The following is a 27,018-nucleotide window of genomic DNA, read 5'->3' as shown; positions in this document are numbered from 1 at the left end:
CCTGGGGATAGCAAACAAAATATAATTGTTTTTTCAATTTAAAAAAAAAATGAAGAACCCAAACCCTAAAATATCTCTGCGGGAGAGCATCAAACATGGAAAGAATTTTCAAATTTGCCACTATTCGTACCTGAGTCAGTGTTTTTTCCTGTCTTCTTTTCATCTCTTTGTTTCAAAGAGCGGGAAACGAAGAGTAGGAGCTCAAAAAACATCAGAAAAGCGTAAAGTTAGGGGTTTTGTGTTTTTTTCTTCGAGTGATGGCGAATGTAGCAGTGGATAAAGATCAACAATGGCTAATGAATTGCTTATCTGCTTCTCTGGACCCTAACCAGGAGGTTCGTTCTTTCGCTGAAGCGTCCCTTGACCAAGCCTCTCTTCAACCAGGTTCCTCTCATTTCTCTCTTTACAATTTCCTTCTTTCTTTTTCTAAATTATTTTCCTTTGAAATGTTAGTCTCATACTCGCCTGCTTTGATCGTAAGTTTAAAACTTACTAATGGTAACTAGTTGGTCTGCTGTACGCGTTTAGATTAACAAGAGAAACAGTGTTTTTGAAGTATTATTAAATAAAAATTGATAGATAACAAATTGCATGATATTACTTTTAGTGTTACATTTTGAATTTTTTTTTCATTTTTAATCAATCGCAACTTTTTTTAGGTTTACTTTATAGCGAGATTTTAAGAAGCAAAAGTATCGAGGAAATGGAAACTTAATTGTCAAACTTGTTGAAAAAATAAATAATTCATAAAAAAGTGTATTTAAATAGTAATTTTTAACATAACTCATAAAATATTCAATAAAAAACATTCGGGACGAATAGACACTAGAAAGCTACTTCTAACAAAAGTAACTGACAACTAGTAATCTTTATTTGTATGATTATTGTTTTTGTTTTTCTTTCCTCTAAATATAAGTTGAAAGGGGTTGAGAATATTGTGCAGTCACTAAAGATTTCAAAGACACAAATAGATATTGAAGAGAAATTTCTTTAAACAAATGAAGTAACCACAATGCTTTCATGCTCAAGCAATGAAGGCTCTGATTTTGTTGGTGCTTTTGTTTATTTTTCTTTAATAGAAAGTGAAAAGCAAAAAATAAAAAATTAACTGCAAAACAAAGAATAAACTACAAAAAGAATAAATGATAACTTGTTTTTTGTAAAGCCTCTCCTCCATATGTCTAAGCAAACATCCTTGTAAGAAAAAAAAGCAATCTTGGATAAGAGGAACAACGACAAGCAATTTTTCATTTTGCTTTTAGAATCAGAGAAAGATCAGCTGAATATTTGAGAGCTGGAGAGGAGTTATGCTTAGGAACACAAAATGACAACACTTTGTTTCTATATACACTTTTATTATCATTTGACTTGAAGCTTGGTTTATGTAAAAGTTTCTATTTCTGCCCCTCAAAGTGACAGCTAAGGTGTCAGGTTTACATATATGTGCGTCTATGTGTGTTTAATTCCTCTTTGCTATACTCTTTTTTAGAAAATCAAGTGTACATTAGCAGCCTAGCAGCTTTGATTTGTTTTTAATCTAGAGAGTAATGGCATGTTTTATAGAGATGAAATAATAGTCATAGATAATATCAAATCCTTTTTAGTTTCCCCTTTTAATCATATTATTTCACTTGTGTCTTATATGGTTATCATCCCCATCTTTTCTTGTCTTCTTCTGAAGGCTTTGGCAGGGGATTGTCACAGGTTGCCGCAAACAGAGACCTTCCATTTGGATTGCGTCAGATATCCTTTTTTGAAAGTTGATTCGCTTAATTCATTCTTAATTTCCTGTTGTATTATTTGTTAATGAGTTCCAATGATATTCCCATTTGATTTCCTGTTGATAGATTCACTTACGGCTCATCTATTACTCAGAAAGAATCTGTCAAATGTTTCTTTAGTCTCTTGAATTTTATTATTCTTTCTTATTGTTTTATTTGAGGAAAAGCAATCCTCTGTCTGCATGTTATATTTATGAACATCTTATTTCCTTCATACAATTAGAAGAAACAGAGAAAAAAGGTGTTTTGCTGTTTCCATCTTTCTGCTGATTACTTGAAAGAAAAACTTTCTTGGCCATCACTGGATTGTCTTGTATATTAATACAATGTGAGGCTTTTAGTTTTGTGAAGCTTTAACATCTTCTACCTAGCTGCTCTCATTTTGAAGCAGTTCATCAGAAAACACTGGCAGGAGGGTGATGAATCATTTCAACCACCTGCTGTTTCAAGCGACGAGAAGGTACATAATGAAATATGACACTAATAGTTCAATTTTATTTCCTACTCTGTAAACTTTTTCTTTGCATATTTAAAATTCATATGGGCCTCTTTTTTCTCTTTGTTGTTGTATGCTTTTTGTGTACTTTACTGCTGTATCTTTACATATTTTTAGGCCTCATTTGGTTGGCAAGTTATAACCTCTTGATGAAATTTTTGTGGAAAGCATTTTCCTCAAAAATAATCTATACATGTGTGTTTTAGACCTATTTCTTTGCATTTTTAAAGGAATATGAATTTTTTCTAGCTCTTCATTTGTTGTGTACTTCATAATTTTGTTTTTGATTCTAGGCCTCATTTGGTTGGTCTAAGGAAGCTTTTTGATGGAATTCCTTTTGTGGCAAACAATTTCCTCGAATGTGTCTTGCAAGCTAGTTGAAAAGCATATTGTACTCTTTAGTTAGTGGGTCAATCTAATTAGATAACTTCATAATAGGAAAATCATTTGCGAAGTTCTATTTTAAATTTTGTATTTTTACTTCACTGACAAAATAATTTTATATTATCAAGTTTTCTTTGTGCTTACTAGACAATGGGAATTATCTTCCAGGTAATAGTTTTTTGTGGATAAAGGCTTCTAATCTTCATCAGTTGTTTGATAAGAGGTTTTCATGATATTTCTTGCTAATAGAATTCATTTTTTGGTTTTTGGCCCTTTCTTTTACATATAAATCTTTGAGCTAAGCTACAAAACTTTAGCTAGGGTTTTCTTGATAGTAGATAAACCAGTAAAGTATTGAGAATTAAACTTTTGAATGATTTGATCTATTGATCTTTTAGTTTGTCTTTAAGATTGTGATACTCTTAATAGAATATGGTTTTAAATCCTTTTATTTTTATTGACTCTATCACCTATATAATTATCAAAATTTTATTTCATCATGTTACTGTTATTTGATTACAAAATCTGTAAAATTTCACACAAACACACACACACATATATATGTGTATATGTAAAATTTCTCATATAATTTACGAGTTTGTCTTCTGTAAAACTGCATTAAAATCTGTTCACTATTTAATTTAGCAAAATGTTCATCAGTTTTAAATGCAAAGTCAAAGCTTTGAGTTTTTCCTTTTTTAAGTAAACCCCGAATTTTGGTGGCGATTATGATGAAATTAGCTAACTGTTTGCTTGAAATTCATTACAATAAAAGCTGTGCCTTGCTGAATAGTTGCTGAAGTACATGCATATCTAATAAATATTAGGAAGCTTTGGATTGAGGGCATTTGACAGCTTCTTTCTGTGCTACTTTTGTTGGCTTTTAATTCATTCTTGTTGTATACTTCTGGCATTGGTTACTGTATGAAGCCTCAATGCTTCTTTGCATAGTTCTAAATATGCCTTTGTATGTTTTTGTTTTTCTGCAGTTCTACTTCTATTGAACAGTTATGGCTTGGATGAAACATTTAGCCATGCTTTTTATTGGTTCCTTATCTATACATGGTTACCAATAAGTGTTAAAAAAATGTTTTTCCTCTTGTTAATACCTTCTATTGAGCTACTCTAGACACAAACATACACATATCTTTTGGCTTTCTTTCTCTATCTTAATTTTCACTTTAAATTTTGAGATGAAACATATGAATGGGTTTTCCACCTCTAAATGTAGCTAGTAATCAACAAGTTGTAAACATCTTGTGTTTAATATACCCTGTCCACCTCCATATTAAATCAATCATGATTATATTTTCAGGCAGTTATCCGTGGACTACTTTTATCAACTTTGGATGATCCTAATAGAAAACTTTGCACAGCAATCAGTATGGCTGTAGCAGCTATTGCAGTCTACGACTGGCCAGAAAGTTGGCCAGACTTGTTGCCGTTCCTCCTAAAGTTGATTGGTGATCAAACTAGCATGAATGGAGGTAAGAAATATAGCATTCGTGCTCTAATTAATACTATTGCTTTTTGTTTCCTGATCTTGAACATTTTCTCTTCATGTTTCGGTGGTTTGATAGCCGTCCTAGATGGCTTACGTAGATGCCTTTTTTTGTAATAACTTAGTTTTGAATGATTGATGGCTATTCTTTCTAACCTTTTCCATAAAGTTCTATTTGTATTTAAGTGTGTTATTATTAGTATACTCTGAGAATTTGGTGTCTGGTGAAGGATTCATTGCTTATTTATGTTTTTGTTGTTATTAAGGAGGTTTGTGTAGATATAAATCTTCTCATCTGGTTATCTATTATTTTTCCCTTATATATTTTTTTCTTTTTTAACTCTTTGATATCAAAGTTCCTTTGTGGTAGGAACCTTTTTCCTTCTATTTTCCTGGGTCCTTGATTTATTCATGTTGATTCTTTTCTGGCCTATCATCATGCCTTAATACATTCTTATTTCTCATGGTTATCCATATTAGTAAAGTATTGAGTATTTTTAGTTGCCTTTAAGCTTTTTGCCATTGTAAATTTTATCCTTTGGATTCATTGGATTAAAGCATTCCCAATTTTTGAAGTGCATGGTGGTCTTAGGTGCTTAGCACTTCTCTCTGGGGATCTAGATGACATGATGATTCCAACATTAGTACCTGTCCTCTTCCCTTGCTTGTATAACATTGTGTCATCTTCTCAGGTCAGTTTTCTTTTGCTTTGATATAGCTTTAAGTAGGTCTGTTTTTGTTGGCGGTGTTGGTGTGTGTGTGTTTAATTTCATATGATTTTGAATCTTATTTTCTGGAGATGATGATTTTGGGATGTGTGGTATTGGTGTAGCTGTGCATGTGTTCATGTATGACTGCACATGGTGCAGATGCTGTCTGAAGAAAGCTTTATATGTGTAATCTAACCACAAATTTAAGTATTTAACAATTTTCAAGCATGTAATTTTATTGTATTTGCCCAAAATTAGTGATTTGGGCAGTCTCCAAATTCCTTTGTTATGAGTGTCACATATATAAAATAGAAACTCCTAACATGTTGATAAGACTTCCTTTTGCAGACCTATAACAAATATTTGCGCACAAAAGCTCTCTCTGTTGTTTATGCTTGCACTTCCATGTTGGGGACTATGAGTGGTGTATATCAGGTACTCTCATGCGATCTATTTTTTGTTGTGCTGGATCTTGATATTTTGTCAGTTTAATTTTGTTGTTAATTAACAGAACTAAGATATTCATGTTCAGGTAGAAACTAATGCATTGATGGAACCAATGCTTAAACCATGGTTAGATCAGTTCTCTTTTATCTTGGAACATCCTGTACAGCCTGAAGATACCGATGATTGGAGCATCAGAATGGAGGTTGGTATTATGCTTTCATCTCTTTCCATTGCCATGTTTTGTACTTTTTGCTTACAACTCAAATTTCCCAGGTTTTAAAATGCTTAAATCAGTTTGTTCAGAACTTTCCTAGCTTCAATGAGAGCCTATTTATGGGTTAGTTGGCCTTATCTCTGCATATGTTTCTTTGAGCATATTTCTGAATTTTAGTTTTGATGTCTTATTACTAATGGTGCCTTCCTGAGGTTCCATTTTTGCAGTTATTGTGGGGCCACTATGGCAGACATTTGTATCATCTCTGAGTGTATATACTCGATCATCAATAGAGGGTACAGAGGATCCCTATGAAGGCAGTTATGACTCTGATGGTGCAGAGAAAAGCCTTGATTCCTTTGTTATTCAGGTAATATTAGTGGCCAAAAGAAAAGGTAATTTTAAATTTAAGTACAAAAATGCTTGTTTATTTGATACACAACAATATAGGTAGAAGTAGATCCTGATCTTTTTTCTAATTTGGTTTTTCTCCAAGAGTGGGACTGACATGTGCACATTCAGATGCTTTCTAATCAACTTTTGGTGATAAACTTGGAAGTGTTTAACCTATAAAAGGTTAAGATAAAAGGGTTTGCTACAGATTATAAATCAATTTATATAAGTAGAGTTGGATTCTGAGTTGGTTGAATGCTATGGTATTTGTTCAAAGTTGGGAGAAGCTGAATGTAAAGTAGCAATCTTCTTATGGTTAGGTTAGGGTGTCAACAGGTTAATTTTTCTTGAAGTTATTCCAAAAACATTTGGAAAGTGAAAATGAATTATCCCTGGTTTGGCAATAAGGAGGTAGATGGCTGTGATAAAAAGCTGCAGTGAATGTTTTAAACTTCAATTGTTGATTTTATTTGAAGAAAGTGGTAGCAGGCTTGTTCTTGTATATAGTTTTGGGTTCTCCTAAAACTGTGGTTTTCTGTCAAGTGCACAAATATCAGTAGTTTCTCGTTTAATTGATCTTTCCTCTCCATTTTTTGTGTTTGACTTTGAACTTGCAGTTGTTTGAGTTCCTTTTGACTATTGTCGGTAGCACAAAATTTGTACAGGTAAAGTTAGAAGACTATATCATTTTTAATTACTATTTCTATTTTATAATGATTTATTATAATAACTTATTATAAAATTGATCATGTAGGTTGTTGCAAATAATATTGCAGACTTGGTATATTACACTATTGCTTTTCTGCAAGTGACAGAACAACAGGTAACTATTCGTTATTTGATGTCAGAGTGGACTTTGACTTATATCTTATTGGTCTGCCATCTTGAGAACTGAGAACATAGGGGCTTTATTCATCATTTATTCATCTTAACTGAATCCAATTCCTTGCACAATTTTAAAGTAACCCTTCATTGTGCTTCCTTTGCCACTCTTTTATCTTTGAAGCTAAATAAAATGGAGTTTTACCTGCAGCATTTTGTTAATCATCTCAACAATGCTGTCATAGTCGTTTACATATTCAGCGTGACTGACATGCCTATTAAGTCTTCCTTTTCTTGGAATGCATATTCCAATCCAATCTGTGCAGTCCCTCTCCTGCATTACATCCTGATATCACTACTTTTCTCACTCTCTATGAAACTAGTGGACATGCAAGCCTACTGATCATTCAATGTTGGTGAAATCAATTAAACCATTGTGGTGAGTTACTTCGAAAAATTATTCGAATCACTTGCCTGATATGTTAACTGCTGCAAACTTATTACTCACACTAGTCATTGACCTCATGCCATTGACTGCAGTTCATCATGGTGGTTCATCTTTAAATAACTGTACAATAGCTTAGCACTTGCAGATGAGAATTATATACAATCAAAACATTGTACAAGAACTTCAAACTTAATTTTATCTAGTTAACTATCTTAAAATATGCTCGAGTTTCATCAGTGTGACTTCTTGTGGCAAAGATTGATTCGTAACAGCAGTTGAATCTCTTCATTCAATCATCAATTACAACCAAAGGAAGCTCCTCTTATACCTTCATTTCCTTCCTTATGTTTCAGAGGACCTAGACATGCAATTTTTATCTGCCTCTTTCTCATTTTTGCAGTAAAAACTTTAAATCTTTTGAATGCTCCTCTTATCATAACCTTTGATTCCCTTTAAATTTATTTCTTCTAAGATTCGTTTTCCACACTTTCCCCTTTCTTATGTTTATGTTTGAATCCTTTCTAGGTACATACATGGTCAATGGATGCTAATCAATTTGTAGCTGATGAGGATGATGTCACTTATAGCTGCCGTGTGTCTGGTAAGTAGCTTGTACATTGGTAACTTGTGATCGGATATTTCTATTGGCACCCAGACTAATTGGAATTCCTTAGTGCTGTTATATATGGATGTTGTGTTTCTCTTGAAGCATGTATTCCATGCATCTATGTGTTTACTAGGACATACTTTTGGTCATGGTGGAAACCGATAGTTTGTCCTTTTTCCATATTAAGTGAAAATGGTTCAAATGATGATAGCACCTTTAGAATATCTGTTGCAAAGAACCTGACTCCAGGAAATTCATCATGTAAACTATGTGATAGGAGCAGCAACAATGGAAAAGAACAAATGAAAAATGGAAAAGAATTAAGAAGTTTTATTGGCTGAAAATAGCTCAAGAATCTTGAACTTATGGAAGCTACAAAACTCCTAAACAAGTACTCAAAATATTCAAATAGGATCTAGACAATTTCTAGCAGGACATATATATATACTGAGAACCCTGTGTGTTATTCAGAAACAATTAAACAAACTTCAAAGAAATAGAACTGGTGGAGGTAATATAGAGGTGAAGTGGGTCTAGTGCACCAGAAATTTAGGGGAAAGTAGGTGCAGGCCTCCCTTGACTGCTTCATCCATGGTGTCACAGGTGCTAGACGGTTGAGACATTTGTATTAAGCCAAGATGCTGGTCATCCATTTTCTTGCATGCCCTCTTTCTAGAATAAGCCAATAGAGGCGGTGGCAGTGTATTCTTATCACTATGTTTACTATACAAATTAAAGATAAAACAGAGTTGTAAAAACTATTGATTTTGTCTCAAATTGATATGCTTGATTAAGATTAAGAGACAGAAAGGCCTTTGGTCACTAATGATCTCAACTTAGGTTTTCTTATGCCTCCTGATGAAACTTGAAAGAAGGAAACAACAGTCCATTGAATCCTAGTTGGTTTGTTCATGAGGTGCAATTATCATATTAATTGTCAACAGTCAGCAGTCTGTAGTTCCAAAACATCATTCTCTGTCTATCTTCATCTATCCTCTTTTTTGTTCTCAAGCTCAGCCCAGCTTCAACCCAGTTGCCTTTGTCTCTGACAAATCTTTGATTGCATTTCCATAATGCTGCCATTTTAAGTCTTCAAACCTGTTTATGGATCTGATAGCATCTCTTTCTTACATTTGCCCATCTCAAAGAAATCAAGACTTCCTTGACCTTATGAAAAAGTAATTTCCTATAAAAATTTACTTTCTGTAGGTGCCCTTTTACTAGAGGAGGTGGCAACTTGTTGTGGGGGAGATGGCATTGATGCTATTATAAATGCTGCAAGCAAAAGATTCAGCGAGTCTCAACAAGAAAAAGCTGTTGGTTCTGTGGTTTGGTGGAGGGTAAGTAGAATTTCCTCTTGTGGCCTACCATTTATGAAGGATTTATGGTTTGGGCTCTAAGCATTTGTCTCGCTGGAGTCTCCTTTCAACTTTTTCTTTAAATTTCTTCCTCTCTCTGTGCATTACTTGTTTAGTGAGCTTGGTTTTTTCATAATCATGTGGAAGATCCTGTTCTAAATCATTTTAATGGAATACCTTTTTCTTCATGCAATCTCTCTTTTTGTTTTCTTTATTTATTTTTTTAAGACCTCCTCAAAACTCATTTTTGAATGGTAAATTTTATAGATGAAAGAGGCTACTTTGTTTGCTTTGGCTTCCTTGTCTGAGCAATTACTTGAGGCAGAGGTTTGTTCTTTCCATGATAATTTTCAATTATGAGTAATCACTTTCTCCTTAGGCCTGAGGCATGATGTCCAAGGACTTATCACAGGTTTCAACTTTAATGTTGTATTGAATTTATGGTAGCAGGTTTCTGGACTTACAAAAGTGAGCATAGGGAACCTTTTAGAGCACATGATTACTGAAGATATGGGAATTGGTATTCACTTGGTTTTTTATTTTATTGTGTTTTATAGTTATAGTATATCATTGATTCAGTGGACACATCTTGTCAATTATGATAAATTGGATCAGATTTTGCAGTTTTTTTTCTTCTGCAGTACCTAAACGTCACATGAGCCTGAAAGTCTTGCCATTTTTGTTTTTCAGGTGTACATGAATATCCCTTTCTTTATGCTCGTATGTTCATATCAGTTGCTAAGTTTTCCTCTGTGGTAAGGATGTCCTCTCCCTATTTTTGAGGTTATCTTATGGTTATTTCCTTTCAGAAAGATCTAATTCAATTTTTAACATGTTCAGATGAGCAGTGGAATTCTTGAACACTTTCTTCTTGCTGCTATGAAGACAATTGGCATGGACGTGTAAGTGTACCTACCGCATTTTGATATCTCTCCACCGGGTAATTGATAGCATAAAATCTTATGTTGAGTTTTTCTATTGGCAGCCCTCCAGCTGTGAAAGTAGGTGCCTGTCGAGCACTTTCACAGCTGCTTCCTGAAGCAAACAAGAGTACCATTGAGTCTCAGATGATGGGATTATTGTCATCACTGACTGATCTTCTTCATCGGGTAATGTACAACTGTGTAATTCTTGAAAGCAGTTGTTGAAGTGACAATACGTCTAATGGCTGTATTCTGATTCTGATTTCAGGCTTCTGATGAGACATTACACCTGGTACTTGAAACACTGCAAGCAGCAATTAAAGCTGGTGAGTTTAGATTTAGTTGGATATATAATTCATGAATTATTTTCATCTCCATGATATATTTAGGTGTTTTCTTTTACATTACAGTACTTCTATGTTTCATTTTTATTTGCTGTAGGTCATGAGTCATCAGCGTCTGCAGAGCCTATTATTTCTCCTATAATCCTCAATATGTGGGTCTTGCACATTTCGGATCCTTTCATTTGTATTGATGCAATTGAGGTTCTAGAGGTAGTAATGCAAATGCTGTTAACAGTATATAATAAGCAGTAACTTAGTGTCTTTTTGTTCTTAATATTCCATTTTTTAATTTTTAGAATTGTCCACTTTATACTTGGCTTCCATTCCTCAAGTCTGGTTATTTAGTTTATATGTGTTAGGAGAGATTATATTTTCATGTGTCAATTTGCGATGGTAATATATCCTTTGATCTCACGTTGATTAAAATTATAGTACTTGAACAGAGATTAAATATTTCATTTCATAATTGTAGGCAGAAATCCAAATTAGAATTCTAGTTTAAGGAGAATAACGAGACTCATGAGGAAGAACAATAGGGATCAAAACTCATTTAAATGGCTCACTCCTGGTTTCTTACTCTAAGGTCAGGGAGTTGATAGATTCTTTCTTGAATGTTATTGCCAATAAAATTTGGCCACGTTGAAGAGGAGTACTTTATGTTACTAAACAGAGTACAAAGCTATATGAAAATAAGTCTAGCTTTCAAAATTATTCTTGGTCCCAACTGTACTAATAATTGAAGAAGAGCAGAAAAGGACACGAAAACCTATAATATAAAAGTTTCTGTAGTAATTATGAAGAAACTTAGAAAAAGATTATTATTCATTCTGCTAATTAGTTTACACCTATAAAGAGCGGAATTCACACAAACAAGGAAAACAATCCCTAAAAAATAGTAACTTCCTAAGAATCAGTGACTGAGATTAGTTTCTATTTACAAGGGAACTCCTAGTAATAAGGTAAGTTTTCTGTCCTTAATCTTAGGAATTCCAACACTCCCCCTCAAGCTGGAGTGTAGATGTTTATCAAACCCAGCTTGCCAATATGTTCTTCAAACATGTTTCTGTTCAAACTTTTAGTTAATACGTCTGCAACTTGTTGTCTAGTAGGTAGGTAGGTGATGCACACTTCTCCTGAGTGTATTTTTTCTTTTATAAAGTGGCGATCTATTTCCACATGTTTGGTGCGATCATGATGCACAGGATTATGTGCTATGCTGACAGCTGCCTGGTTGTCACAGTACATCTTCATAGGCCTGGTGTAAGGCACTTTTAGTTCCCCCATAAGTCTTTGTATCCAAACTCCTTCGCATATACCATGAGATAGTGCTCGATACTCTGCCTCTGCACTGCTGCGTGCTACAACAGACTGTTTTTTGCTTCTCCACGTCACGAGGTTACCCCAAACATAACTACAATAGCCACTTGTAGAGCGTCTATCGTTAACAGAACCTGCCCAGTCTGCATCAGTGTAGACTTCCACATTCTGTTGGCGCTTTTCTTGAAATGCGTGCCTTTACCAGAGTCCCTTTCAGATACCTTAATATTCTATATGCAGCTTCCGGTGCTTCTCCTCGAGGCATGCATGTACTGACTGATAACACTTACATTGAAGGCTATGTCTGGACGGGTGTGAGATAGGTAGATGAGTCTTCCTACTAGTCGTTGATATCTCCCCCTTTCGATTTCTTCTCCATCCTCATCAGTTCCCAATTTAAAGTTAAATTCCATAGGTGTTTCGGCTGGTTTGCAGCCCATCAAACCAACTTCGACAAGAGATCAAGAACATATTTCCTTTGGGAGATGGAAATACTGCTTGGGACCTTGCTACCTCCATACCAAGAAAGTATTTAAGATTCCCCAAGTCTTTAAGCTCGAACTCGTATCAAGGAATTCTTTCAACCTCACAATTTCGCTTGAGTCATCTCCTGTTAATATTATATCGTCCACATAAACGATGAGGATGCAGCATTTTCCTTTTCCGAGTGCTTGTAGAACATGGTGTGGTCTCGCCTTCGCCTTGAATGTAATTTCTCTCGGTCATAGCTTCGCAAATCGGTGAACCATGCCCGTGGAGATTGTTTCAGCCCATACAAGGACTTCTTCAACTTACACACTTGGCCCTTGCTTTCTTCAAACCCGTGGAAATCCATGTACACTTCCTCACTTAATTCTCCGTTGAGGAAAGCATTTTTTACATCCAATTGAGTCAAGTGCCAATCAAGGTTGGCAGCAAGAGATAGGAGGACTCGAATGGCGTTTAGCTTGGCAACCGGTGCAAACGTCTCGTCGTAGTCAAAGACCATAAGTTTGAGTGAAGTCCTTAGCCACAAGTCGAGCCTTGTATCGGTCAATACGGCCATCGGGTTTAAATTTCATAGTGAAGATCCATTTGCATTCTACTATTTTTTTTCCCTTAGGTAGATCCGAGACTTCCCATGTTTCATTGTTTTTGAGGGCCTTCATTTCTTCCATCATAGCTTGTCTCCACTTAGCTGATTCAAGAGCCTCTTCTATATTTTTTGGAGTTTTTACAGAATCAACATTAGTCACAAAAGCTTTGTAAGACTTAGATAAATTTCCATAGGATACAAACCGAGAAATAGGGTGTTAAGTGCAGCTCCTTGTGCCCTTTCGAACTGCAATTGGAAGATAGATGGATGATGACAGAGGTGAGACTTCTGTTTTAGAACAGTCCTCGGTTGGGGATGCAATTGGTAATCTTTCAGACAAGATCGGAGAACGATTTCACGAGAGTAAACCTGTATTTCGGGAACCTGTTTTTGTTGTTTTCCTTGATCAGAGGGCTGTTGTAATTCGGTGGTGGTATTGTTATTGGGAAGGATTGGGCTAATTTCTTGCTGCACAAGGGAAACAGTCTCTAAATCTGGGATTACCATAGCACTTTGGTTGTTAGGCTTGTTTGTGATAGTAGTTGTAGGATCATGAGGTATAATGAGGAGAGTATTAAGGGTCTCATCTTCATTGAAAGTCTCCCCCTGAAGATGAGATGCTGCAAAGTATGGTTCATTTTCAAAGAAGGTAACATCCCGAGAGACAAAACATTCGGCGCAAGGTTGGTGAGTAACACTTATAGCCTTTTTGTGTGGGGGAATATCCAATGAAGATGCAGGTGTGGGCTCGAGGATCAAGTTTGGACTGATTTGGTTGATGGTTATGGACAAAAACTTTGCAACTGAATATTTTGGCTGGAAGATTAGGAACACGAAATAGAGGAAAGGACTTTAGAAGGGTATTTAGAGGTGTTTGGAAATTGAGGACCTTTGAGGGCATTCGGTTTATGAGATAACAGGCAGTGAGGACAGCCTCTCCCCACAAGTATTTTGGAACATTCATGGTGAACATTATGGCTCGAGTTACAGCAAGGAGATGTCGATTTTTTCTCTCAGAGATCCCGTTTTGTTGAAGAGTGTCAGGACAAGAGCTTTGGTATATGATGCCTTGGTCAGAAAGGTATGGGCTTAGGACAGAGTTAAAGTATTCTCTCCCATTGTCAGTGTGGAGAGTATGTATGGTAGAGTTGAACTGGGTTCGAACCATTGAGTGAAAATTTTGGAATACTTTGGGTGGTTCAGATTTTTCTTTGAGGAGATAGACCCAACATACCCTAGTGTGATCATCAATGAATGTTATAAACCACCTAGCCCCTGTAATATTTTTCACTCGGCTGGCTCCCCATAGATCACTGTGGATTAATGAAAATGGTTGGGACTGGATATATGGTTTTAATGGGTATGGCACACGGGTATGTTTGGATAATTGGCAAATTTCACACTTCAAGGAATTAATACTTTTATTTCGAAATAACAGCGGAAGATGTTTCTTCAAATACAAAAAGTTTGGATGCCCTAACCTACGGTGCCATAACATAATCGTGTCCTCTTTTGAAGTGGATAGAGCCAATCCTCCTTGTGTGCTGTCTTTATTCCAAACATATAGTCCATTATCAACTTTAGCAGTGCCAATCATCCTCCCGATTTTGCCTCAGATCACACAACCAATTGCAGAAAATTCAGCAAGAAGTTTTTCATCCTTAGTAAGTTTACTGATTGAAAGTAATTTGCAGGACAAGTTTGGGACATGGACTTTATCGAGAGAAAATCTCTCTGTTATTTGTACTTCTCCTACTCCAACCACAGGTGAGTAAGAACCATCAGCTATGCGGATTCGGGACTTGTCATGACAAGGGGTGTAGGTGTGAAACAAAGTGGAGTTACCTGTCATGTGATCGAAGGCACCCGAATCGAGTATCCAAGAGGATTGATTATTTGATTCAAAGGCAATATTGAGGGCAGTACCTTGGGTGGCTAGAGATTTATGAGCAGTGGAAGTACCAAGTATCTTATGGAGAGTCTCAAGTTGGGTTTTGGTTAGGTGAACATCGAGAACATCATCTGCAGCAGTGGAGGATAACAGGGCAGTCTTTTTATCCTTCAGTTTTTTTTCAAGATAGCCATGGAGTTTGAAGCACTTTTCCTTTGTATGACTAACACGGTTGCAGTGGTTACACCATGGCCTAGTTAATCTAGAATCATTTCCAGCACGTGGTTTTTGTGGCTGTGGACCTCTGGAGATGAGGGCAGAGGTCTCAGTAGACCAATTGCCAAGATTTGTCACATGTTTAGGTTCCTTTGAGTCTCCCATCATGACAAGACGGCGCTTTTCTTCTCTTCTAACTTCTGCAAATGCTTCACCGATGGTTGGTAGAGGTGATCTGCCCAAAATTCGGCCACGGACCTCATCTAACTCACGGTTCAGTCCTACTAGAAACTCATAAAGACGTTCATTGTTGAGGTGAGTCATAAACTTGGTGTGTTCCAAGCCTTCACCCCAATCTGCCTCATAGTACATATCCAGTTCCTGCCACAAAATTTTTAGATTGTTGTAGTTGTGAGTTACTTCGAGTGTCCCTTGTCGGATATCCTTTAACTTAAACTTGATCTCAAATACTTGGGAGGCGTTTCCAAGATCCGAGTAGTTTTCTTTGACTGCATCCCACATGTCTTTTGCAGTTTTGAAAAAGAGAGAGGTGCGGCTTATATGGCCTTCCATCGAATTAATTAGCCAAGCCATTACAATCGAGTTGTTGAGTTCCCAAGTGGCATAAGTCGGGTCAGCTATGGTTGGCCGTGGAATTTCTCCATTGATGTATCCTAATTTGCCACGACCACGAATCACCATAAGGACCGATTGAGACCATTGCAAGAAGTTCTTCCCATCTAGCCGATGATTGGTGATTATAAGGGAGGAATTAAGTTCACCTTGAGTGATTCCCGATTGACATTCTCGAGTTATTTGTGAAGTCTCGTTTGCATGAGTTTCATTGAAGTCACCCATAGGAGGAGGACTAAACCGGAGGGATTTTTAGGAAGTGAGATTAGAGACGAATGAGCAGGATCGAATGAATCCTAAAGCTCTTGATACCATGAAGAAACTTAGAAAAAGATTATTATTCATTCTGCTAATTAGTTTACACCTATAAAGTGAGGAATTCACACAAACAAGGAAAACAATCCCTAAAAAACAGTAACTTCCTAAGAATCAGTGACTGAGATTAGTTTCTATTTACAAGGGAACTCCTAGTAATAAGGTAAGTTTTCTGTCCTTAATCTTAGGAATTCCAACAAATTATCCAAAAAGAAAAAGGCATAATGATAAATTTAGCCCCTAATGTTTGCTTCTTTGTCACTTTATCTATGATTCTTTTATTTTTTATGGATCACTTGGGCTTTCAGCCTTCAAAATTTAGTCAAATTGCTTTTTTTTTTAAGATGGAAAAGTTAATTGGATCATTAAAATTTTAACAACACTTATGTGGCAGCTTATGTAAAAGTCCATTTATACTTCAAAAAAGTTATTAAAAAATCATAATTTTTTCAGAAAATTGTCCACATGAATAATAAAGTACATGTAGATTGTCATGCCGGCTGTCACATCTATACCATTAAAATTTTAACATTTTAGTTAGGTTTTTATCGGAAACAAAGCTATTTGACTAAATTTTGAAGTTTGAGGGACAGTGAAAAAAAAGAAGAATTATGATAAATTTTAACATTTTGTCACTTTGACAAAATGCATAAACGTTAGGGGCTAAATTTGTTTTTATGCCAAAGAAAAACTACCATAGTAATGTGGATGGTAGCAGTAGGGTTGCTTCACAGTACCACTATGATATACTGCATAGTAACTATTTAATTTGTTGTTATTTTGCTCTTACACTGTGGCAGCTAAGATCTTCATATTTCGCTTTTGCAACTTGTTTTAGTGACCATTGTTTTTAAATGCATATTTGTCCGTTTATTTTTTAACATCATAACTTTGAGATATAAGATACCTGATATGCCTGCTGTTAATTGTCTTCCATATCTTTTAGGTTTTGAATACTTCCAGTTGCTAGAACTTTTGAAGTATTCATTCATGTCTACAGAAAAAAAATATGAAACCCTTGTAAAGCATTGCTAATACTATCTGAGCACCTTCAAAATTTGCAGTTTATACCCAAGTACCTCTAGAAAACTTATATACATGGTTTTACAGAATTTTACTTGAATTGCAACTCTTAAGGCCTAGCAGAATAGTGCTATGAGTATAAACAGTTTGAGAATGTTTTGCTTTAAAATTATATTGTTAACAAGTTTTGCAAGTTTGAACATCATTATATGTTGCTAGGTGCCAGACACATCTGAGTCCCGGTATCATTAGGCTATGTTATAATGTCATTTTTCATTGAGTAAAAGAGTCATGGGACTGTGTTGATTGAAAGTTTAATATCTTGTTTTGAAAGCTAGTGATAGCCTAAATTTCTGCCTTCATTCTTGGGCAAACAGTTTTGTGGAAATATGTTTCTGTACATTATCTAACCTTAATTCCCTTGATAATTTTTACATTATTTAACCTTAATTCCCTTGATAGTTTTTTCTTTGTTATTATTATGAATTTTTTATTGGACTAATTTATGGGATTGAATTATGCACGTTTTTTTTCATCTATAATCATCTGAGATGTATAGTTTTTCCTTTTTATACTTTTCCGGACATTCTTAATTAGTTCTGTGTTTCTTTAATATTTTTTGGGATGTAAATTTAGTTCTGATATTTCTATTTTAAAAATTTCACTCAGGCAATCAAAAATACTCCGGGTTGTTTTCTTCCTTTGGCTTCCCGAATTTTACCATATATTGGTCCAGTATTGAACAAAGTATGACTTTTCAAGTTACTTTCTTGTTAATGGTTATTTGAAATAAAGTTAAAATAATTTGTTATTAATACATCTTTTGATGGCAAATTTCCAGCCCCAACAACAGCCTAATGGACTAGTGGCTGGGTCATTGGATCTGCTAACTATGCTATTGAAGGCAAGTGGTACTTGGATGGAAAATGTCATATGTACCTCTTTTGTTGAGTTTAGATTTTTTTTTTAATTTCAAAAATGTTATAATTGTATTATATGTTTTGCTAATTACAGTTTGTGATAGCATTGTACAGAATGCTCCTACTGATGTGGTAAAAGCAGCATATGATGTTTGTTTTGATGCTATTATCCGGATAGTTCTTGAAAGTGATGACCACAGTGAAATGCAGGTATAATGTTCACTTATGTTTCTTTTTCTTTAATGGTAATTGGCTATCTATAATGTGAACATAAGTGCCGCTTTCTGCTACATTGATCAGAATGCAACAGAATGTTTGGCATCTTTTGTATCTGGTGGAAGACAAGAACTTCTTTCTTGGGGTAGTGATTCCGGATTTACAATGCGGAGTTTGCTTGATGCAGCTTCAAGGTTACTTATTCTTGTCTTGATTCTTTACTTCCTGCACCCACACAGCCCGACCTTTTTTCCTCCTTCTAAGCTCTTTGTTATCTTTGCTTTTGTTTTTACTGCGTGGGAATTTGTGAGTTAGTAAGGTGTTTATAGTTCCGCTACGAATACCAATAACTAAAAGAAAAGTAATTTTACATAGAGTTGTTATTCTTCAATGTACCCAAGGTTCTCTTGTTAAGCTTTATCATCAGCTCTCAGAATTGAACTGGGATCATGGTACAAGGATTGCATGTTTGATGATAGCCAATTGATTTGCTTCTCAGTGTTAGTTAAATTGTTGCATATTCATAGTATAGTGCCAAGCTATATTTGAAAGCTTGTTCAAAGTATCGGTACACCAAAAAAATTTTATGAGGGCTTAGGGGGGTGTTTCTTGTATAATCTACTGATTTGGAAATAACTTTATAAAATACAAGATACCTGTAGTGAATTCAAATTTCTGCAAATTGTTCTAGCTAAACTCTAGTAGTAAAGTTTTCTCATGTCCATGTTTTTGGATGCTTATTTTGTGCAATCTGATTTGCAGGCTTCTTGACCCTGATCTAGAAAGCTCTGGGTCTCTTTTTGTTGGCAGCTATATCCTTCAACTTATATTGCATCTTCCCTCACAAATGGGGCAGCACATTCAAAACTTGATTGTTGCTCTTGTTCGGCGTATGCAATCGGCTTCAATAGAAGGATTGAGAAGCTCATTGCTACTTATTTTTGCTAGATTGGTATTGTGTCTACGTTTCAACTTCATCTTGATTAATCTAATTCCTTGTCAACTTTTATGCTCTGTTTGGGAATATGGATTTCAAATTTTGGATTTGGATTTCATTTATTATGTAAATGGTAAGAATAGGATGCATATATTATGAGCAAATTAGTTGAGATTCCAATACAAGAAATGTTAGAAAAGGTTAAAAACATGGATTTGTTAAATCCAAAAATATTTTAAGAATTTCAAATTTATTACTGAATAGGCACCTAACAAATCCATGGGTTTGAGAAAGTATCATGAGGGTTATATTTCTAAATAGTTTATTACTCAATTTACACTATTTTTGAAATTCAAATCTAAATTCTAAAATCCTAGTTCCCAAACGCTACCTTATAGATTCAACAGAGTAAAATTTTTAACGTCTTCTGGATTGTTAAGCAGAACAATTACAATTCCTTTTTTGTGACAAATGAATAACAAGAAGCTAACTATTAAAGTAGGATTGACAATTTTTATTGCTTATATTTGTAACTTTTGATTAATATGGTTTTTTAAGTTATTATTTCAAAACAATCTGAGGCATTCCAAAATATATATTGCATAGAAGAACCTTTCCTAGAACTTGTTTCCATCATTTATTTCTGGAACAGAACAGTAATCCTTATTATAGTTCTTATTATTTTAAGTCCTAATGTTCTGCTATCTTCGTCGTTTTCCCAGTTCTTACAGGTTTATGATTAGATGTCAGTCTCCCCTCTTCTTCTTTTTCATGGATAACCATTGCATTTCTTTATATGCAGATTCATTTGAGTGCTCCAAATGTTGAACAATTTATTAATCTGCTGATGACTATCCCGGCTGAAGGCTATCAAAATGCCTTTGTTTATGTTATGTCAGAGTGGACCAAACAACAAGGCAAGTTTCTGTATGCATTCCTACTTTTAAGCAAAGGAAAAAAGTAATGTAAAGTGGTAATATGTTATGTCAATGTCTGTTTGGGTGCTCATTTGATGCAAACAAATCAATTGTTTGTGAAATTTCACGGTATTTATTACATTTTCTTTGGACCTAGCACCTATGAATGCTGGAAGCAGTCACTAGTGTTCGTAAGCTGTCCTAGGACTGGTTCTAATTCAATTCAACAAGATAAAACATAAAAACAAAATTCAAGGAGCTTGCCCTCCCAGTCTAATTTGGCATGTCTAAATTCTAATATGAGGGGTTGAATTGATTGTCTTAGACAAAATTGTGACCTAATTTTATTTCTCTTTAGTATAAGTTGCATGATTTGTTTTCTCTTAACAATATCTTTGCTGGACTATATTGTCTTACGGTGTCAAGCTCTTTTGCTTCTGCAATTTCCATGATTTACAGTGTATGAGAAGGATGTGTAATATTTTGTCTCTTGTTAATTATTTGTGATTATGAACCAAATCCAATATTTATGAAAGAGAAAATGGACTGTTCATTCTTGCAAGAAAGTAAGCTTGCATTTGATATTTCTTCTCATACATCCTTTGGAGTGCAGGGGAGATTCAGGGGGCATATCAAATCAAAGTTACCACCAGTGCTTTGGCCCTACTGCTATCCACTAGGCATCCTGAATTAACAAATTTTAATGTCCAAGGCCATCTAATTAAGGTTCATGATATTTTCTTAAATGGTTGAACATCATTGTGGTTATGCTTACGAGGAAGTAACTTGATATTTTTTTCTTTTCTTTTTTTTTTTTCTGTTCCTTCTCTTAAAAAAAGTCTATCTCAGGAATAACCACTCGTTCGAAAGCTAAATCTGCCCCAGATCAGTGGACTATAGTGCCACTTCCAGCAAAGGTATTTCTAGGTTATTCCGAAATACAACTGAGAGTGGGATTAACATGCCAATATTGAACACAAAAAATAATAGTCTGACTAGCTTAGTACTGCAGATATTGGCTCTACTGGCGGATGCATTGATTGAAATACAAGAACAAGTTCGGGATGCAGAGGATGAGGTAGTTTTTGTCCTTTTCTATTAATTCTTACGTTCTTGAGGGGTATTTCCAGTTTCTGTCCTGAAATCCAGGTTTCCTGTATTGCCAGTGGGTTAATCCCCAAGTTTAATAGTCCCACTTCCCCAAATAATGATACTATTGACCGACGATGGATGTTTAGGCTCTGAACCTTTTTTTTTTTTTTTTTTGCAGGATAGTGATTGGGAAGAAATTCATGGAGACATGGACTCTGACAAAGATTTGTTATCCTCAGCTGTTGCCACGCCATTTGGCAGGTCCGGACATGAACATCTTGAAGCAATGGCAAAAGCATTTAACGAGGTTTGATTGAATAGAAATAACAATGAATTCTCTCTTCTTCTGTGGTTTTTTTTTCTTCGGCATTATTAATCTTAACTCTTGATCATGAATTTGAAGAATCAAGAGGACGAGTATGAAGACAACATATTAAGTGTTACAGATCCCCTTAACGAGGTGAAATTCTTTACCACTAAATTTATTTACATGCTCAACATTTTAAAATTTTATATAAACGCCAAATTCTACTGATCAATCTTGCAGCTCAACTTGGCAAATTATCTCGCTGACTTCTTATCAAAGTTCTCTCAAAGTGACCGACAACTATTTGATAATCTTTGTCAGGTTTGGTTTCTTGTCAAGCATTTAAATCCAGTACCTGTTAAGTAATTGATATGTGTGTGTGTATGCACGCGCTTAATCTCTTTCCGGACAATAACTTTGAAGGAATGCATATTCTTTTTCATGAAAATTGCAGTGTTTGACACTGGCTCAACAAGATGCTATTAAGATTGCTTTAAATCGATGAGGTACTTATCTGGTTTTACTTCTCAATTGTTGATGTCGAGTACGGTAAGTCCATTAATCATCGAGCTTTAAAGCTGAAAGTTCGTCTTCTTTGTTCATAGTACCGTATGAAAAGATATATTGAAATTGGGGTTGGTTTTTCTATTATAGGAGCCTTGTTTTTTTGTTGGTTGATTTGTGTGAAGCAGAGCTCCAAATCCGAGTTTGTTATATATATTTTTGTCCTCAAATCTGATTGAAATATGAGTTCATATATCTTAAAATGTGATAACTTTTCTTGTATATAAAAAATGACAATGAATGAAACTATTAGAGGATAGAATTATTTTTAATTGGGAAACAAAATAAAATGATTTCGCCTACCAATTCATTGTTTTAGTGACCAAACTTTATTGTCGATTTGAAGTTTGGTTGACAACAGCTTTAAGGTTCGAATAATACCTTTCCCTTGCCAAAATGAAACAAAAATAGATTTCACATAAAGAAGAAAATAGTGAGTTTTCACCTTAGGCGGATTTTGGTAATAATAAATGGAGTAATGAAATTCAAAGTATAGTTCGAAATAGTTGAAATGCATGGATGAAGTTGGTGTGGCAAAATAAAAAATAAAAAATGAGTAACACGAGATGAACATATTGTTCATACTGTTATAAATATTTATACAGGCTTAGATGAAAATTGGCTTCTAATTATAGTTTTTTTTTTTTCACATGCATAAAAGGTGTGTTTTTTTTTCCTAAATATGCCTAGAGTATGATTTTTTTTTTTTTTACATAAAACATTTCAATCGTGTGCTCTATTAAAAAAATTCTTTCATCCTAATTATATTGTAGCACGTGGCATTTAAAAAAAAAACGAAGTATATAATTATTATTAAATTGCATTAGTTATAAAAATTATAATTAATTATAAAAATGCTTTTTCTCTTTCTTTATTTTTGTTATCTATTTATTTGGTTTCTTTTTAATTTTTTTAACTTTGATCGATGCCCTCATCTTCATGGGAACGGATGAAATTGAATTAAATGACTGATTGATGCTCGCGTCTTCATGGGAATGGATGATATTGAATTAAAAAGGAAGGTGAAAAGTAAATGAGAGATTGTATTTACTCGTCGATTTTTCTGATTGGCGAATAAGAGAGGAAGAGAGAAAAAAGTTGGGACATCAAATTATAGTTTAAATACTATTTTTGACAAAAACAAGAACTTACCTAAGTGAGAAAAAGTTATAGCTTGAGAGTTAAATTTGCATTTAAGCCATTTCTTTAATGTAAATTATAAAAGTAAAACTTGTATAGATATTACATATTTCACACATAATTATAAAATGTAAAAGTCAAGTACATATATACACCTTTATGGGATGATTGATGAACATAGATAATGGTCTGAGCTTAATCCCAATAAATCTTTGAAAATCCAAAGAAATGTTTATAATCAAACCAACGTAGCAAACATCCATATCAAAGCAAACTTAGCTTAGCAAATATAAACAAGTTACCACTATTAAATTAAATTGTAAGAGAAGATAATTTGCTTGAGACTGGTGGACTGGATTAATAATAGCACTTTATAATTAGATCCTTGAAAGACTTACCAAATACATGAGAAACTTGAACATAATTTTACATAACCATGTTGGACACACGCATTCAACACTCATCCGACTACGAATAACACATCCACCTAGACCTACCAGAGAGCAATAAAGAATATACATCTTAAACTAATTTTATATTCTTTTGCAAATCATATTCACATGGATATCCCTTGACGACATGCCTCAATGAATCCCAAATGTGTTTTCACCACTGTAAGTCATATAAAGGAAACCATCTTCATCATGGTTTTCATCATATATGGCAGACATCATAGCGGCTGCACCAACATTGTCGATACACCATTTGTTAAAAAAAACTGTTAATACAGAAAATGCAACAAAAGTGGGTTGTAAGATCTAAAGCGTTAAATCTCACCAGTTGGTGGTAGAATGTTCTTCACAAAAATGAATATAGCCTTCTCAGGACCAAGCTTGATCCTCTTCCGGACAACATAAACGAATTGACCAACAGTTAGATCAGCAGGAACCAGATATCTGCATTAGGAGAACCTTTAGCTTCAAAAGAAGTGAAATTCGGGATAGGAATAGGAACAGAGAACTATGTTGCTCCGGCTCTTCATTTTTGACACCTGTGATTGGATACACAGATACGACCTTCCAAATAATGAAGCATACCTGTTCCGGACATATACTCATATTCTATTACCAGTGCTAAAAAATTAAATATCATGTTTCAACAGGAACAACCAAGTATCATACTAGAAACACCATCTGACCTAACAAACAGAATAATGTCAACTCAGATTAAAAATTACCTAATAAACATCAACAACATCAATAACATATTTATATTCAGTGGCTGCCCTAAGTAACAGAATATATTTAAACTTCCTGCTCATGCTGGGGCAATATCCAACATGCACGAATATTAATTCAAGAAAATTAGACCAGGCAAATACATCACAGTGAAAGCATACAAGTTCATGCTCCTAATAAGTTCTTACTATGATACCTTTCCTTCTAGAGCAACCCCATCTCCAAATGGTTAGACCTAGGGCATATAGTCGAGCCAAGTCAAAACTCATGCTGTAAAAAGCTTGAGCTCAACTTGAGAAATTTGAGGTTAAAAACTTAGCTCAAGCTCAATTTGAGATAAGGATCAAACTATTTAAGCTCACTGAGTTTGGCTTGATTAAGCTCGTTTATCTAGTAAAAATGATTTTGATCCTCATGCACAACTTCAAGCACAATTATTTGTGCTCAAGCTTGAGTTAAAATTGAAAAAAATTCAATATTAATTAAAAATAAATATATATCTCTCTTACATTCTTCTAAAAAAAAAAAAGGAGATGGATTACACTTGCAACCTACTAGAATCTAGCATTAGGACATCTAAGTTGGCTTGCTCGAGCTCGATTTGATAATCATGAATGACAAGCCAAACCTAAGTTATATAACCTTTTTAACTTGTCTTGTATACACTGCTAGTTATATAACCTTTTTAACTAGGAAATATTTATCCACATTAGTTAGAACCCAGGCCCACATAAGAACAAGTAGAGAAAGAATAACTGACTTTTTCTTATCAATATCAGGCACATCGCTCTTATCGGCCCTTTCAACAATAACCTACACCAAACAATCAAACACCAACGTTAATTATCTCAAAATTTATATCACACAAATTATTATTAGTGTATTGAAAGTGATAGAAATATAAAATATCAAGTCTAAAGTTGCATTCAAATACATATAAATCAAATATGACATACTGGGATTCTGTCCGGATACTTTTCCCTAATGCGTGCAGCTTCAGCTTGCCTCCTTTCTGGCACAAAACAAACAACAAACGCTTCAACATTATAAATATAACATGATAAATTGTTCCTTTTTCCAAACCCATTATTATTTGTCTGATTATTATTATCTCTAAGTCGGGTGTTACAAAATTGATTCTATCACTGGGAAATATTGCAACAATTAAAAAAAATGAAATGACCAGGCAAAAGAAGAAAAATTTCAAGGGTTAGAGTAAATTAATAGGGGAAAATATTAAAATTGGGGCGTCATAAGATCAACAGGAGCAACATCGGATAAAAAAGGGATGATGAAGACGAACCGAGAGGGTGTTCCAACTTAAAGGAGCTCTTGGCCATAGAAACAAAATCTACAAACCAAAAAGAAAAAGCAAAAGAAAATTTCAATAGATAAATCGACCAAAACTAATTAATATGATTAGTTAAAAAGGAAAGAGGAAATATAGAGACAGGGAGAATGTTACATACCGATCCGGAGGGGGAGAGTGAGTGGTCTAAGGGATTGAAGAAAACAATACAAATATCTTTTGATTTTATTATGAAAGAAGTTGTTTCCTTTACACGTGTGAAGGCCGCTCTTCCAAAACCCATTCTACTTTCACTTCAATTTAACACTTTACTAAAAATTAACATTTCAACATCTGCACGTATGACATATTCTACTCAGGGTACACCCTAAAATCGAAAAATTTTCACTTAATTTTTTAAATTAATAAAATATTTTCTTATTCTAAAAGTAATAATTTTTTAATCTTTTAAAATTATAAAGATATAAACTATTAAAATAGAGAAATTGCATTTACTATCGTAATTTTGGCTCTCCTAAATTTTTTTTTAATTTTACCCTTAATTATATTCTTATTCTTTTGAATTTTAAATACAACACTGTTAAAATAACAATAATGAATTTTCTTTTGTCAATGAAATTACTAATGTTAAGTTTTTGAAAATTTTAAAAATATGTTTATAAATTAACTATTTTTAATTTTATTCAATGTACCAATTCAATAAATTTTAATTATTGTTTTGTGTTTTCATTACATTTTAACAGAAAAAGGTTTAGCTTTAAATATTCACCAAATTAAGTTATTTTTAATAATTTACTATGATGTCAAACTAAATGTAGCTAATTTATTTCATTGATATGGAAAAATCTTATCACGCCTATTTTTTGTTGAGAATAAAAGTTTTTAGAGTTTTAATCACAAGGTATAACAACAACAAAAATTTAACTTTCAAATTTTAGCGGGGACTAAAAACGGTTGCAGGTTTGGTGACAACTCATATAATCATATATGAAGAGATGTGGGAGGTTGAAATGTGAATGGTTAAAGTAAGTCTCTAGAAGGAGAGATTGAAAAAAGAAAAATAAAAAGATTTTCTCACATGTGGTCAAAGAGGTATTTGTAAGTGAAAGTGACTCTCTTAAGTTGGGCTTTAGTCATGCCTATGGCATAGGTCATATCATGGTCGGCCACTTGGGCGACACTTTAGAATTCTATCTGGGTAATGATGGATAGGGACAGGCTAGACAAGGTCCCTCATGTGAGACTTACTGAAAAAGGCCTAACACCTAACTTTGGCAAGGTAGGATAAAGGAGCTCCATGTGTTAAGCATATGTATGTTCATGGAGCCTGACCTTGACAAAGTGTTGCCCTTGACGAGGTTTAGGTGTTCACAATTGTTATGTGATAAGGTTGTGACAATGAAGTCTATAGGTGATGTATCTATAACAATTGCCTCCAGTCGATGGCAAGGTTATAAAGTGACATTTCTTGAGACAATTTACCTTCTGTGATAGGTAAAAGTGATCATTTGTGTGATACATGCTTGATAGGAAGGTAGCG

At 34.4% G+C, this 27,018-nt stretch overlaps 2 protein-coding genes across 2 annotated transcripts; one reads left to right on the top strand and one right to left on the bottom strand.

The window, feature by feature from the left end:
* LOC108479424 (uncharacterized) lies at positions 1–22,062 on the top strand. The gene is made up of 33 exons (XM_017782004.2): positions 1–384; positions 1,682–1,743; positions 2,149–2,241; positions 3,977–4,148; positions 4,739–4,854; positions 5,221–5,307; positions 5,405–5,521; positions 5,593–5,656; positions 5,761–5,903; positions 6,544–6,591; positions 6,681–6,749; positions 7,722–7,797; positions 9,013–9,143; positions 9,429–9,488; positions 9,612–9,681; positions 9,852–9,916; positions 10,002–10,063; positions 10,147–10,270; positions 10,353–10,410; positions 10,526–10,638; positions 17,568–17,645; positions 17,740–17,802; positions 17,933–18,028; positions 18,119–18,228; positions 18,797–18,986; positions 19,774–19,888; positions 20,502–20,614; positions 20,728–20,805; positions 20,901–20,966; positions 21,159–21,287; positions 21,384–21,440; positions 21,528–21,608; positions 21,742–22,062. Exons 1-33 carry the CDS (start codon positions 258–260, stop codon positions 21,790–21,792), a joined length of 3,084 nt encoding a protein of 1,027 aa, XP_017637493.1. The 5' UTR covers positions 1–257; the 3' UTR covers positions 21,793–22,062.
* Positions 22,063–23,324: 1,262 nt separating this feature from the next.
* LOC108477190 (autophagy-related protein 8C-like) lies at positions 23,325–25,734 on the bottom strand. Its single transcript, XM_017779661.2, has 6 exons — positions 25,639–25,734; positions 25,473–25,520; positions 25,126–25,181; positions 24,930–24,982; positions 23,769–23,887; positions 23,325–23,670 (listed from the first exon to the last, which is right to left on the bottom strand). Exons 2-6 carry the CDS (start codon positions 25,507–25,509, stop codon positions 23,576–23,578), a joined length of 360 nt encoding a protein of 119 aa, XP_017635150.1. The 5' UTR covers positions 25,510–25,520; positions 25,639–25,734; the 3' UTR covers positions 23,325–23,575.
* Between the last annotated feature and the right edge of the window lie 1,284 nt (positions 25,735–27,018).

Source organism: Gossypium arboreum, chromosome 12, assembly GCF_025698485.1.
Source record: "Gossypium arboreum isolate Shixiya-1 chromosome 12, ASM2569848v2, whole genome shotgun sequence".
NCBI classification, from domain to species: domain Eukaryota; kingdom Viridiplantae; phylum Streptophyta; class Magnoliopsida; order Malvales; family Malvaceae; genus Gossypium; species Gossypium arboreum.
The sequence above is the reverse complement of the archived record's forward strand: the minus strand, read 5'-3'. Positions and strand labels throughout refer to the sequence as shown.